Genomic DNA, 15,581 nt, shown 5'->3' with positions numbered 1-15,581 from the left:
CTACCATACATAGCTTTCTGAGATGCCTAAATGATAGTGATAAGATCAGAAATAACCAAAAGAACCAAAGGCTACTAATCTGAAAGATCCACCTATAACAGAAGAACAAATAAAATCTCATTTTCCTTTGTTTATTTGGGACTCTTGAGAACTGAATTATTTCCAGTAAGTCAATTTTCTTGTGGAAGTTTAATCATGTAACCACTGTGACATTTTTAACTTTAATGATTTTGATGTAGTTCTTCCTAATGTAGGCTGTACAATTTATAGCTTTCATACAGATGATATATTGCAAACAGTACAGACAGTGTATTAGGCTTTGCATCCTCCTCATCATTAATATGTTGTTGTTTGGATTTTTAGCACTGCCAAATAATCTCAATGCCATTTGTCTTCTAAACACTCAGACAGCTGGACTCTTACGTGATTCTTCTAAGTTTTTTCTCATTGCCAGGGTGTATCAGTTTTTACTTTTGGCAATAGAAATGTGAACAACTGCTTTTCCTGTCTACAAAATATCCTTCTAGTTTATTGACTTACAAATCCCATGCCCTGGGAAAACAGAAACCTAAGTCAGTTACTATTTCTTTTAAGGAAGATGAATAAACATTAAGCCAAGTCATGTACTTAGTGACAGGTGTTTTAACCTTCCAAGGACTTAATAACTAACTTCCTCATTGCAAATTATTCTCAAAGTCAACAAAATATTATTTTATTTGTAAACTATGATGCTTAATATTTCCATCCTAGCATTGCCATCTTCTTGCTGCTAAATTAAGTATATGAATTAAGTTAAAGCAAACAATTGCTGGGCCTTGTAGCACAGGTCTGTAATCCCACTAGTTGGGATCTGTGGCAGGAGAATCTCAAGTTCAAGGCCTGCCTGGACTACAGAGTGAATTCAAGGCTACCCTAGGTAAATTAATGAGATCCCATATTGAAATAAAAATAATGATAATAGTAACAAGTGGACTAGCATTGTAGCCCAATGGTAAAGGGTTTGTCCCCCATGTAAGAGGCCTGAATTCAATCCTTAGTGCTTGAAAAGGAAGGAAAAAATACCAAAATAACAGTAATCATTGTTCCCTGGGACACAGTAACAGTTTTATAAAATAGAATTGGAACTTTCTTAAGAGAGAGAGAAAATATTCTTCTATGGCATTTTGTGACTGCTGTTTTACTTTATTTTGCAGAGATATCCTGATGAGTATAACTGTGGGGAAACTCATAGACCAGGAGCTCATAACCATTGCACGTCACTATCGTGTGCCTGAAAACATGGATCCAGAAGTAACTTACTTAGTTGCACAGGCCCATGAAAAGTTCAAGAAAAATATGTTTGAGAATTTTGACATGTTCATTTATAACTGTGTGTACGAAGACAGAGAAAAGTAAGCTTTGTTTTATTGATTCTAATAAATCATTTAAATTTATGTGAACTTGCGTAGTAAAGGAATTTATGTATCTTATGCAAATGGACAAAAAGAAAGTTGACATGCCTCATCATACTGAACATTTTTTAGCAAAACTACCTTAAATCATAGGAGATAGGGGAGAGATAGTGGAGATCCTTTATCTTAAAAAGAATAGGCTGTCCTCTTGAATTTTCATTTGTTTCTAGGTGCTTTTGACTAAAATAGAGTAAATGAAGGCATAACAGGATTTGATAATGAGGTAGCATCTTTATATTAATTTGGCACTAACTAGGATTTATAAGCTGTGGCTTTTATAATACACAGGGCAAATACCTTGGAAATAAACTTTCTGCAGATCTAGTGAGGGGCTATTTCTTTTTAAAAATAATGAAGGTCTGTGTGATATATTTTAATGCAAAGTTCATGTGTGTTCAGTTCCATCAGGTCATTTTTTGAAAACCTCTTCCATATATATATATGTGTGTATATATATATATATATGTGTATGTATATATATATATGTATATATATATATATATATATATTATGTTGTTTCTCTGTGTACATATGCATATTACTGCAGGGCCTGTAGAGGTCAGAAGAGGGCGCTGGGGGTAAGCTGGAGCTGGAGTTACAAGTGGTTGTGAGTCACTGGCATAGGTATTGGGAACCTCTAGAAGAACAGCAAGCACTTTTAACCACTGAGCCATCTCTCCAGCTCCAGATCATTTTTTATACACAGCTTGACAAAGTTATCTGAATGTGTTTTGATTGTAGATGTCAACATCTTTAATGCAAAGAAAGACCCCACTTTTCCCTTTGGGTTCTACTTTTCTGTGTTCATGAAAGAACACTTGTTGACGGAGAACACAGAAGAATTTTTTTCTGTATAAAGTGACCTCTGGGCCCCCTGTAGAGATCATGAGTTGATTCTGAGAAAATCAAAGTGAAGGCCCCAGTTGGGTTTGGGTCCAAGGAAAAGTCCATGAAAATACCCCCAAGTCATATTATACTTGTGTTGGAGGCTCTAAATGCCTGTCAAATTAGGAGATGTTTTCAAATATCAAAACCATTTTTGACCAGTGGTCAAGAATGCAGATCAATTACTTAGAGCAACACTCATGGCTACAGCTGTAATATTCTGTACTATCACCAACCAAGAATTGGAAACTGAATCTTGAAAGGCTTTCCTAAGGACAGTCTGATTACTCCTGAAGTGCCAGTTTTTATACTTCCATTTTAGGATATATCTCATTTATATTTTCTTTTCTATAGCATGCAGCTGTTGTTAACAGGACATATAACATGTAAACTCCCATTTATTTTTCTTTGAATACAGAAAAGGTGTATTGCCCACCAAAGACATCAAAAGAATGTGCAAGTCCTCTAGATTACCTTTGAATGATGACCTTCTGGATAGCTTACTGTCCAGGTAAGTGACATGTTTTTATTTGGGGGATGAGTTTTTGATTGTTTATTTAAAGCATGCTACAATTAATCATTTTTAAAAAGTTATTTCACATATATTATACCAAGCAAAATCATTGCCCTTGCAAAATCCTTACTGAGTTCATTCCTCTACCCAATAATTTTGTTTGTTTGTTTTTAAGACAGAGTTTCTCTGTAGCTTTTGAGCCTGTCCTGGAACTAGCTCTGTAGACCAGGCAAGCCTTGAACTCACAGAGATCCACATGTCTCTGCCTCCCAAGTGCTGGGATTAAATGTGAGCGGCACCACCACCCGGCCTAAATATTTTTTACATAAGAGTCCTTTGTGCCAAGAAGTACATAGTTGAACATATGAAGTAAGTAAAATATATTGATAAATATCTGACAGAGATGGTTCAGGCAGCTGGAGCTCAGATGACAGACAAGCACATTTGAAGCATAGAAACTCAACAGCAGGAGAAATGAGAGTCACAGGGCAAGCTCTGTTGTTCTTCTGTGTGCTTTGTGTGGGGTCACTTAATCATGATTCTAATCACTATAATAAAAATGTTCATGACATACCAAAACAAGTCTCCATTAATCCTTCTAGACCTCATGTCAGTTCATAAGCCCAGAAAGCCCTTCCAACTCCTTCCTGTGCTGAACAGTCGCTGCTCTCTGTTTATCAAGCTCCTTTCGCAAATGTACACTCGTGGCCTTGTTAAGTCTGTTCTTCAAGTATAATCTTTCTTTAGAATTTATCTTTTGTCCATGACTGTCACCAGTGATGGACAAACCTCCTGACAGTAACGATGGTTCCTAGGAAGCACCTCTGATGAATGACAAGAGCTTTGGTTTGAACAAAGAAGGGCTGTGTTCCTCAGTAACTGTCACTGAGGCAGTGGATGCATATTTATCTGGATTTTCTTTTCTAGATCAGTTTGGGGAACTAGCTTTAATTATCTTTGATTTACCCTTGACTGTTTTGATCATATCATTGATAACCCACTTCCTTGTAAGTAGTGAAAGGAAAACTTAGTCATGATTTTCATTCTTTTAATTAATCTTTTTAATTCCTCTAATACTTGTTATGTATTACTATTTTATCTTTTGGACATGCACATTTGTTTCTGAGGCAAAATGAAATGTACAGCTTGATTGGTTATGATACTGATGTTAAATTTAGTAGGTCAGGCTTTTCAAAGCAGTAGTGCCTGGTGGTTAAAGACATACAGTAAGAAGACCTAGGGTTATGAGCACTTCTCTCCTCCTCTAGAACCAGGCATAAAACAGAGATGATGGTGCTGTGAAAGACACCATGCATACTGTCACCCCTATTTTGGTCATTCATGCTTCCTATGCCATTAGTCCAAGTGCCCCTTGCCCTCTGACTTATATACCTTCATAATTCTGATATATTTTCTTTGTGCCAGGTATGATAATTGCCTTACATGCACTATTTCATGTATTTTTTGAGAACAACTTATAGAGTGAACAGAACCATTACCTCTCCTATTTGTACATGAGATGTTGAGGTTTAGAGAAAGATGGTATTTTGCTCCAGGTCACAATATTCTAGAAGTTATACAACCTAACCATTGAACCTTCCAGTTTTCACCCCTTGTTTCTAATAGTTTTGAATTATTGTCTACAAATAACCAGCATATTAGGATACCTTGGCAATTCTTTATTAGTCTATTGTCTGGCCCTACACATTTCTCCTCCATTTTTACTATGAGCACTCTTGTACTGACCCACATTTCTTTCTGACCAGTGCAGTTTCCATTTTGATTTTCTACTGATCTCTGTCTTTGCATGTGGCAGCTAAGTACCATCTAAGAGCAAAAATGACCTGTGGCACCCTTTTTACAAACCCAGGCTATTTCTTCATTGTGTACAAAAAGATAAGTTCTTCTGTACTTGACTCAGAACTTTTCGTGGGAGTGTTGTTCTCAAATGGGGCTGTACTGGAGAGCTTCCATTTGAGATAAAACTTGAAAGGAAAGATAAAAATAATTCCGATGCTGGGGATCTAGAATCTAAGGTGTTGAGAGAGGAACTTAGAGGAAGCCAGTCCAGACAGATGTAAGTATTCCTCTAACCTAGAGGAATTCTCTAGAGAACCATTTCCATATCTGTTTTCTTTTCTTTTTTGATTTCTTGCTTGTTTAGGTATTTGCTTTTATTTGCTAGTATCACAGTGGAGGGGAAGTTGTTCATCCTGATGTAAAATAGATGAAATAAAGAAGTAAGCCTAGGGTCCAGATTTTCTATAGTCATCATGCTCCTGAGGCCTCCACTTCCTTCCCCATCATCCAGAGAAATGGATCATCTGACATTTTGCACTTACATCCCCTGCCTTCCTACACTTTTGGTTTTCTTTGGCAATTTTTTCAGTCAGAAATAGCTTCAAATTTTCTTCACTCTCTGAAAGCTGCCTCTTCAAGACTTCCTTCAAGCAGCAGCACATGTGTCAAGCTCTCTTATCCTTACTTAGCTGATGATTGCAGTGATTTTCTCCTAAGAATTCTTAAAATTCTGAGTATTTCCTTTTGTCCCTTACATCGTAATAAAGAGTTGTGACTTGACCCTTGGTCCAGTCACATGCTGACTCTACCCCTGATATATTTGATTTACTACCTGTGAACAAGCTACAAGCTGCCTAGCCTTGCCAGTTTGGGCACCCCACATCGTCTCTTACATTCTTTGAAGCCACTTAAAGCTGTGCAGTCTTATACAGTTGACCTGTCTGAATCTCAAATCCCTTTCCTCTAAAAGTGAGTAAGCAATTTACTTCCTAGTGTTTAGGTCCCCTGAGTTCTGAGGGGTCACTGAAAAGCATATGCAAAGTACATGCCACAGCCCCGGGCACTATCTCTGGGCTGGGAACTAGGGGCAAGGCTGAACCAGAGGTCACAGTTCATATGGTGAACCTCAAAACCGAACTGCAAGGTCCCCGTGTCTTTTATGGAGGGAGTCCTGTTTTGTGACAGTTGGATCTGAATGCCTTTCATACATTAAGCTGTCTTCTAGTCAGGAAGCTGCAGATCTTTATTAGATTATCTCTTGATGGGCTTGAGGATGAGTTCTACTGGAAAGTTCAGGGATGTGGGAGCCTGGCCTTGGAGGACTCAGAGTTCTTACCCAATGCTAAGGCCACCAACCCATCATCCTCCCATTCTCTCAGCAGACTATTTTGTCTTTGCCTTTATGATTTGACATTAAATTAAAAAGACTATTCTGCAACTTGTTTTGGAATCTGTCTCAATCTCTGTATGACTGCCTCCAAGCCTGGCTTAGCTTTGAGGGGGTCGTGCCTCTCCACTGCCGAGCAGCCCATGTTCAGTCTAACTTTGCCTGCAATTGTGCAGTGACCCTTCTCCATACTCAGGGGAAACTTCAGACTAATCAGATTAGAAAATGGCTCATTCCCATTCCCCTCTCCATCCAATGTGCCCTGCCATGATTTGGGTCACATGCTTGGTGTTTTGCGTCATCTCCACAGATTCCTTTCAAAGACTGCCCTAATTCCTAATGGGCCCATCAGCCTGTAGCTTACATTTAGATCTGCATTCTTATTGTTCCCCACAGACTGCACAAGGCTTTACAGAGCCTTGACAAGAGTCTCTGTCTGCACAGCCCTCCTCATGGCATGCTAAACCAGAGCCCACTTTGACGTCTGCAGTCTCCCATGGGAGGAAGGAATGGAGCTTGTTGTTTTCATTCAGTGCACACTGTGCCCAGGGTAGGGGGAGAGTTACCTGCCTTGTAACAAGGGTGGCTAGCTGCTGAGCTGTATGGATTCAGAACACACACCAAAAAGCACTATAGCTACAGGATATGATACTTCTTTCTACCTAGTGACAGATATCTAGGCATTTTTCCCACCCCTGGGTTTGGTGGTAAGATTTCTCTTCGGTTTTATTTCCTTTGTCCTTAGAACTCAGCTAGGTCTTTTCCTTATTAGTACAACCAAGGCTGCAATGTGGACTTCACAGTCTTCTTATAGGCCATTGCTTCAGGCCCCAGCAGTTTGTGTTGTAAGAGCTGGTATGAACTCACCTTAGTCACCATCCAAGTTCATTTCACTAATGTACAGAGTATTAGATTTCAGCTGTGTGTAGTGTTGGCTAGTACCCATAAATAACAGCCATGATGCTTTGTATTGACACAGTGTTAAGAACTGAGAATACTTTGTGACGAGCATGTTAAAAGGTATATTTTAATTGATGACGGGCATTATTCATTGTCTTATAAGAGCAAGCTTTCAGATATGAGGAAAGTCACTGAAAGAGTGCTCAATGCCAAGATAAATCTCAAACAGAGTTGCAACTCGATATGACAGCCTGAACCTAGCTCCTAGAGCTAGGACTCTGGCCCCTCTTCTTTGAAGCCTTGGAGACTTTGTTCTATGCTGCTATGTTCTATGTGTCTGGAATCTACCATACCTGACTCTAAAATCCAATGAAGCTGTTCATTGGCTAGCTATGTGGTCTTTGCTTTTCAACCCCCGGGAATCTATGTGAATAGATGTGAATGTCCTTCAGGACTTCTGAGCAAGATAGTTTGCTTCTTAAACCTCAAAAGATGGGAGGAAATCTGAGGTCATTCCATTTTGTGTTCCTTGTAGAACTAGAGACTAAAAAGGTGGCCTTCTCTAGTTCTGACCTTCTGAAACTAGATGGGGAATTCAAATGCAGTCTTCTCCCAGCAGCTCTGCCTCAAGCTAGTCTTTTATGACTGGCTTTGGGTCCCATGGAATGCCTTAGAACTGGCCTCCCAAGAGAGCTGGTGCCTCATCCAGAAAGATCAGTTAAAATGGAAAAAGTTAACAGGCCTTTAAAATCATCTCATTATATCCTTCACCCAGCCCTGCTCCCTCTTAGAGGCAGGGCTTTAGTTTCATGTAGTTTTACCCAGCAGTGCCTGGCATCGAGGCTAAAAGGCAAGCATTGAGCCATGTGCCTGTTGTTTTGCAGTGTTTGGTGCGCTTGTGAGGGTTTCATAGAGGAGCACTTGCATTCTCTTGGTTTCTCCTACTGCTCCCTTTGCTGTGTCCCTGTCACTCCTTTCCTCCATCCTCATGGTGTTCCACATGTATACCCACCCAGGGGCCTTCTGCAGCTTCACATACAGGGTGATATGAGGTTGAAAAAATGTAAAAGGATCCCATAGCATGTAGAGTCGATTTGGCAGCTGTTCCCTGCTTCACCAGGCACCTTTGTGCTGGAGTCAAATTTTCAATGTCGAGACCTGGCTACTTAGAAATAACCAATTGCTTACTGTAAACCTGGATGATTCTGCCTGGTCAGCTGCACCCACCACAGTGGCACAGTTCTTCTGTTCCAGAGTATATTTCCTGGATCCTGTGTGAATAAACACAAAGCAAGTGCAACTAAGAGTCAAAATGGGGCTCCACTGCCTCTCTCCCTCCTGTCTGGACCATTTCCTAAGCACCAAGGTAGCTAGTGCAGCAGAGGAGAGGCCAGGTTCCCCTTCCAGGGCACAGCCTCCACTAAGCCTTGCACCACTGTGGAGGGTGGAACTAAAGGAGCCCAGCATTATTCCCTTGGGTGAGGGGGTGGCTGGCTCCTGCAGTTTTCCACCTATTCATCATTCTTGGGAAGGGGAGCATGAACATCAGTCAGATATCCCATTAGACTCACTTCGAAGAACTCCCACCTCGCAGGCCTCAAGAGGCATGTTTGGGGGCCATTATTATTTAGAGAGGAACCAGAGAGATGGCCTTCCCTCCCCCTTCCTCCGCAAACATGTCTCTTAGTTTGTGTAGGGAAGGAAATGGTGGGTTGCCGGAGCATCAAAGGCAAAGAAGAATTTATGGAGGCTTTAGGAAAACACTTTAGCACTGGGAGCTGGCACTTGAAAGTAAGGAGGCTGACTTTTTAACAAGCATCGAAACACTTAAAAGCCAGAATTAGCCTTGCCCTTTAGGGCAGTCACCCTGGAAGGCTGTGCACTGATTCCAACAATGTTACCATAGAAAGTTCTTCTTTGGAATTGGCTTCAAAGCCCTTTCAAATGAGTTTCTTCCTGAGTGGCAAATCTCCATTCTTTGACTGTAGATCAGAGTTTTAGCAAAAGCCCAATATCCTTTGGTGAGAAGTGAAGTCGAAAAGTCAGGTGGAGAATTCTGGACCGTGGTTTGGACAGAAAGCCTGGTGTGACTGTAAAATGAGATCCATTTTATATAAGGTTCAAAGGCTTTTCCAAAATACTTTGAAAGGCTGTCTGAGTCTTGGCAAGTGGTTCCATTAGTTATCAGGCAAAGAGGCTCCATGATAAGTGTACAGAACCAATAACTTTCAGGGGCAACTTTTTGGTTCTGACTGACCTGCTTGGCCTCACTCCATCTCTGAACTGGTTTTAATGATGAAAGGGCCCCTCATCTCTGTTTTTCTCTTGCATTCTTCTATAACAAGCATGGTAAATATTGAATGGAAGTGTATACTATACTAACAAATGATGGCATGAAAAGAAAATCTCACCACATAATGGTCTAAGGAAGAAGCTATGTGCAGAAGTTAGGAGTAGGGAAAAACACTAAGAGACTAATTCCAAGTGAACAGGATCCCGACTGGGAGTGTTCCTTTTTCCAAGACTGTCACTCCTAATTTTACTACCGAGATAAGCATGCTTTAGGGGCCATTCATCTGTTCTTAATGCTCTTTAAATTTTTATTTGCATAAAATTGTTACATGCTCACAGTCAAAGTAACACAACCATTATTGGAGCTTTTTTTTTTTAAAAAAAAAAAAAACAGTACTCTGTCGCTGTATTGGCAGCCATGTTCAACCCTTCTAACTGCTTCTGCAATTAATAGAGCGGCATGCATACACCACTGTGTTTTATCAAATTTGTCAGTAGTACCTCCTAATCTGCTATTTTGATGATGACTTAGAAGTTAGCATAATTGTGAATCTGTTACTGTTTTTATTTCTGTATGCTCTGAGGATTTTCTCTTTGTCCCTGATATTCTGGAAGTTTGTGATAGGGCTTAGTATGTGTGTGTTTAGTATGTTTACTGTCTTTTAGGATTTTCTAGCTTTGAGACATTCCCTTTGTTGCTGATAAATCTTCTACTACTACTACTACTTTCCTCCATTCCTGCTATGAAGATTTTAAGTCTACCAAGTTTGGATATTTTGTCTCCTCATTTTTCCCATTTTTATTTGGATGTTTTTTATTAATGGATTTCTTTCATTTTATATTCTAACCTTTCTGTGGAGTTGTCTTATTACTATCATATTTTTAATTCCAAGAACATGTTTTTAGGCCATGTGTTCCTTTCTTGTCGTCTTCTGATTTCTTTTCAGGAAGGTAATGTATTTGCTCATTTCACACCTTGCCATCTGCTTCCTGAACAGGTTTTGTGTCTCTGCTTCCTTTCCTTTCCCTTGTTGCCCTTTTGACTTCTGTCAATAACATTGGATGTTTGGTCGGGCCAGGGAATACCTTGTTGTTGACAATGAGCTTCACTGAACAAATTCATTCTTGTAGCCTCATCTTCAAAAGGGCATTAGAATCTGGAGATTTCTCCAGAACCATTCTGAGAGAGCCTTGAAAGAACAATGTTTTCTTTCTTCTGCAGTTAGAGGGGGGATGAATTGGGAAAGGGGGGAAGAGTTTGAACATGGCCATTGATGTTCTAGAAGTGGGGAAATGGGTAGAAAGGGAGACGATCATCCTTCAATTCAGGATGTGATGTTGTCCTCTGCCTCCATAATGCTGTACTTCCCTAGAACTGGCACTTCTTTAACTTCCCTGGATCTAAATCTCTCCCCCTAATGAGTGCATAAAGATACTTAAAGGTTTAGCCACTTTGCCTTCAAGTAATCCTTGGTTTCAGTACCACACTTTATTTCTGCTTGATTGATACATAGAGTATTTATTCCCTAAATCTCTTGGGACTTCTGTGGGTCACTGAATATCTGGAGTCCCCTCCATGATCACAAAGTGTTCAGCTCCCATTCCTCTGCTCTGCCACATCTAATATTAATCCATGATTGTGCAGCACATTTTGAAATCCCTTTTCCATTGCTCTCTCTCCTGGTCCCTAGCTGTCTTTGTTATTGCTGTATTTTGTCATTTTATTTGTCACTGTTCCTTTTATATTTTATTTCCTTATAGATAAAAGGTGAAAGTATAAAAGGGAGAAAAATGGTGTTGATCCATCCTTATTCACTGACTACTACCCAAGAGCAAAACTTCCAAGTAGCTTCAGCCAGTCTTATCTCTTTAAATTGAAAGGTTATTTGTTCTTTCTCCCCTGAATCCTTTGGGGTATTCCCACATACACAAAGGTCTTTTTTCTTTTTAAATTATTATTTTATTTTTTGAGATTATAACACAATTATATCATTTCTCTCTTCCCTTTCCTCCTAATCCCCCACCCTTGCTATCTTTCAAATTCCTGACCTTTTTATCTATTAATTGTTATTTTATTCAATATGCACATACATAGCATATATATTCCTAAATACAGCTAATTTGGAGACTGCCATTTCCCCAGGACATTTCTGATATTTGTTTTGTTCCTCACAAAGGTCTTCTGAGAAAGAACTAGAAAGGAAACCTTGGAGTATTTTACCACATTACCTAGCTGTGTCTCTTTAAGCATGGCTCTGGGAGTTGGGAAAGATGAAGTTTTTCATTTTACAGTTTTTTCATACATAACTGAGATGTGTAGACCTTTATTTTTAACATTTTGAGCCTTCTTATCATTTGATTCAGAAACGTCCTTCACAAATATCCTTCTAAATAGGTAAATAATTAGATGTATTGAGTCTTACATATGAGGTGAGCTGGGAAAGAGGGGTGCAGTTAAGAGATGACCAGGAAACATGAGCAAATATCAAAGTTAGTTACAGCAAAATCTAATGGGTCTTCTAGAAATTTTTCTGAGTGCCAATGCAAGTCCAGGGTAAATATAAATCTAGAAAAAGGACTTCAGCTAAAATGAGCTTCCTTCGAGAAGACCTTAAGGAAGCTGTTATTTGAACTGAATTCACACAGACAAAGGGAGCAGAAGGTACACATGCCTTGCATTTCTGGGAGCAATCTTGGTAGGATCAGGGAAACAGAAGGCTTGCAGACCTGAAATACCAGAAAGGGAGAGAGTTTTCAGGTGACATTTGTGATCAGAGATGTCAGCAGGGGCCAAATTAGTCTGGTTTTTGCATACCTGGCTAAGGATCTTAGGTTGTATTCTGAATCCAATGGACAGCCATTGGAGTATTTCAAACAAGGAGGTAACAGAATGGTTCTATATTTTAGAATGACTTCACTGATGGAGGGTGCAACATAAGAGTAGATAGGAGGAATAACTCAAGATGGGAAACTGTTGCTCTAATCCTAGTGAATGGTGAAAGTAGTTTAGATTAGAGAGTAGTGAAAGAGATGGAGACGTTAGGTAGATTTGTAATATGCTGAGGTAGTTTTTTTTTGCTCACAGTAGATTGTGTATGTGAGGAGTGAAGTTGGATGTGAACCTCGATCTCTTTGATAAGGATGTTGACCTGTTCCCAAACTAGTGAACTACTAAGATTCTCAACTCTAGGATTGAATAAGTGCCCTCTAGAATTCATGTTGTGGGAATTTCCTGACAATTACATTCTCTTCTGTAAGAACATGTAGAAACAATTATTTCACTGGTGATTTCATCCAGTTTCCCAGTCTTGGGCTTTTAAAAATATCATCTATCTAGCAAATGATTCCCATATCTTAAATCTTCAGACGCATTGCCTCTGTTTCTCATGTCTCACTAAAAGGTAGTATATTTAGTCAGAGACATGGCTCAGCAGTTAGGAATACTTGCTGCTCTTCCAGAGGACCTGAGTTTGTTTACCAGTATTCATGCTGGGGCACTTACAACCCCTTAGATCTCTAGTTCCATGTCCTCTTTCGGCCTCCATGGGCACACATATGTTACACCCTTGCACGGGCAGACACATACACACATGCACATAAATAAGAGAAGGTTTTTTTTTTTTAATCTTCTCTAAAAGTAGCACATCTAAAACTAAACTCTAGGTCTTTCCTCCCTGCTTCAGCCCTGTCTAACAAATTGCTCAATCAGAAGCCTTCAAATCATCTTCAAACCTACTTCCCCACCACCATTCCACCATTGGTGTATGTTTGTATTTGTGCATATATTTTCAAATTGCGTGTGTGTGTGTGTGTTTGTGTGTGTGTGTGTATTTGTGTGTGGTCTTTCAGGAAGCCTACATTCAAAGTGCATTCAGAATTGATAATTCCTCACTGTTACCACCTTTGTCCAAACCACCATCACGCCTGTCTAGACTACTTGAAAGAGATCACTAACTACTCCTGCCATTTCTGTGTTGCCCCCAGTGTCTCACTCATATCAGTAAGATTGTTAGAATAGGCTTTAAATATATGTCAGGGACTATTTTAGTCTTGTTAGGCCTCTGCAAGAATATGCCATAGATTAAAACTGCTTTTTACAATTCTGGAAAGTGAGATTTAAAAAAAAAAAAAAGGAAAGTGCCAACACATTCAGAATGTCTGGTTGAGAGCTCTCACCCACTTTTTGAATGGCTCCCTCATGCTGTGCCCACACAGGGAAGGAACAAGGAATTTCTCTGTGGCCTCGTCCCTTCTATCCTATTGTCTTATCTGTTTCTGGTAGTTTGAGACAGGGTGTTACTATGTAGCTCTAAATGGCCTCAAACTCCCACCTCCATCACTGTTACTTACTTTCTGAGTGCTGAAATGACAGACATGTGCTACTATGACATGCTCTGGTGGACTGATTTCAGGAAGGTTTAAATCTATTATCTGTACATTTCCCACTTCTTAATATCATCACCTTGGTGCTTAAGTTTCAGTGTATGAATTTGGAAAGGACCTTATCATTCAGAATGCTGCAGGTCCTATAAGTAACTTTTCTGTAGAATATAGTCCAGTAGCTCCTAAATTCCCTCAGAATGAAAGTCAAAGGTTCTATATGGTCTCCTTCTCTGACCTTAGGTCCCACTCAGAATATTAAGAAATGCTTTTTGTTAGGACTCTCTGCTAATGGAACGCTTCTCACCAAACATCTTTAGTTAAGTTTTAGTTGTTCCCCAGGAACATATACAAATAAAAGACATAATGGTCCCACATTTCGACTATAAATATGCTCATAAACAGAGGATGTCCTTTAAAAGAGTTGGAATGAAGAGTGAGCCAAAATTCAAAGGATAAACAGTGGTAGGGGGCAACATGCTAGAGTTGTATCCCAGAATTCTTGGCCAAAGAAAATGTACACAAAGGAATTACAGAATTCCATTTCCTGTGTTCTGACAACTCTGTTTATTCTACTCTGTTTAGATGGATGAAATCTATATTACTTCAGCTTGTAACATTTTGGGTGCTGTGAATTTTTATGAATTTGTAAATACTAGCTATTGGAGAGAAAAGAGACATCTTTTGACTATTTGTGCACATGTTGTTTTAACATAGAATCCTGGAGCAGGGTACTTGGAAGGATATCTTTTTGATACCTCTATCATTTCCCTAAATATTGGTATAAGGAGATATAAAAGTAAAAATTTGCCTGAAAATTTGTCAGGATGTTGTCAAATTCAGGAAAAATGGCTTAAGGTATTACATCAAGAAGTAGTTAGTTACTGTTTGGATCATTACAACAATTATGTTGAAGTTATCATATCTTAGTAATCAAAATTTTGTTATGTAAAGTTGAGGATGAATTTAAAGAAATATCCATAATTTAAGATTCATTACTTTTGCGCAATGCTCAGGTGATCACTCCTTGCAGTGCACCACAAGAACATTTGCTCAACTATGATATCCTAAAATTTGCGGGCAAATGGACAGAACTAGAAAAAAACATCCTGAGTGAAGTAACAAAAACCCCAAAAGACAAATATAGTATTACTCACTCATAAGTGGATACCAGACATAAAGCAAATGATACCCAGCCTACAATCCACAACCCCAGAGAAGCTAGAATCCTATTCCAGAAACAGATGAAAGCAGATGCAGAAATTCACAACTACCCAATGGACCAAGCTCCTGGAGTACAGTTGAAGTGAGGGAGGATCGATAATATGAACAAAGGAGTCAAGACCATGATGGGAACCCCACATAAACAGCTGACCTGAGCTAGTATGAGATCACTGACTCAGGTCTGACAAATGGGGAACCTGCTTAAGACTGGAAAAGACTCCCTTGATATAGGTGACAATGGTACAACTGGGATGCTATATGAGGTCCAAGATCTAAAAATAATGCACAAACTGACTTAGTGGATCCCATTCTATATGGAGAGATACCTTGCCCAGCCTAGACACAGGGGTGTGGGGGTGGAGAGGTGCCTTGGTCCTTCCTCAAGGAGATGATGGGATAGACTTAGTAGACTTCCTAGAGGAGGCCTTACCCCCTCCGTGGAGTAGATGAGAGGAGGGGGGAGGGGGACGAAAGGAGGAAGGGGGAACTGGTATTGGAATGTATAAAATAAGTTAATAATTTTTTTTAAAGATTCACTAGTTTTGACCTAACTTTTGTGATATAGGGTAATCATTTGTTAGTCTTTGTTCCAAGTGAAAATTGGCTTGGTTTTTTTTTCTGATTATAAATTTAAATCAATTCTAGTCATAATAAGGCCAAAACTCATTTGACTTTCTAGAGAAGGTTCTCTTATTATATAAGTGTATTATCACCATTTTTCTATTGTTTTATATAAATATAAACCTAA

At 39.3% G+C, this 15,581-nt stretch overlaps 1 protein-coding gene across 1 annotated transcript in view; it reads left to right on the top strand.

Moving 5' to 3' along the window:
• The window catches only part of Efhc2 (EF-hand domain containing 2), a 140,033-nt gene that overhangs the window by 110,057 nt on the left and 14,395 nt on the right, over nt 1–15,581 (top strand). The window contains exons 12-13 of the mRNA XM_035449769.1: nt 1,194–1,391; nt 2,755–2,847. Of these exons, the coding sequence (XP_035305660.1) occupies nt 1,194–1,391; nt 2,755–2,847 (291 nt within the window). The remainder of the gene's footprint in view (nt 1–1,193; nt 1,392–2,754; nt 2,848–15,581) is intronic.

The sequence above is a fragment of the Cricetulus griseus genome, chromosome X (assembly GCF_003668045.3).
Source record: "Cricetulus griseus strain 17A/GY chromosome X, alternate assembly CriGri-PICRH-1.0, whole genome shotgun sequence".
Lineage (NCBI taxonomy): Eukaryota > Metazoa > Chordata > Mammalia > Rodentia > Cricetidae > Cricetulus > Cricetulus griseus.
Note: the sequence above shows the minus strand (reverse complement) of the source record. Positions and strands in the feature narration are given on the sequence as shown.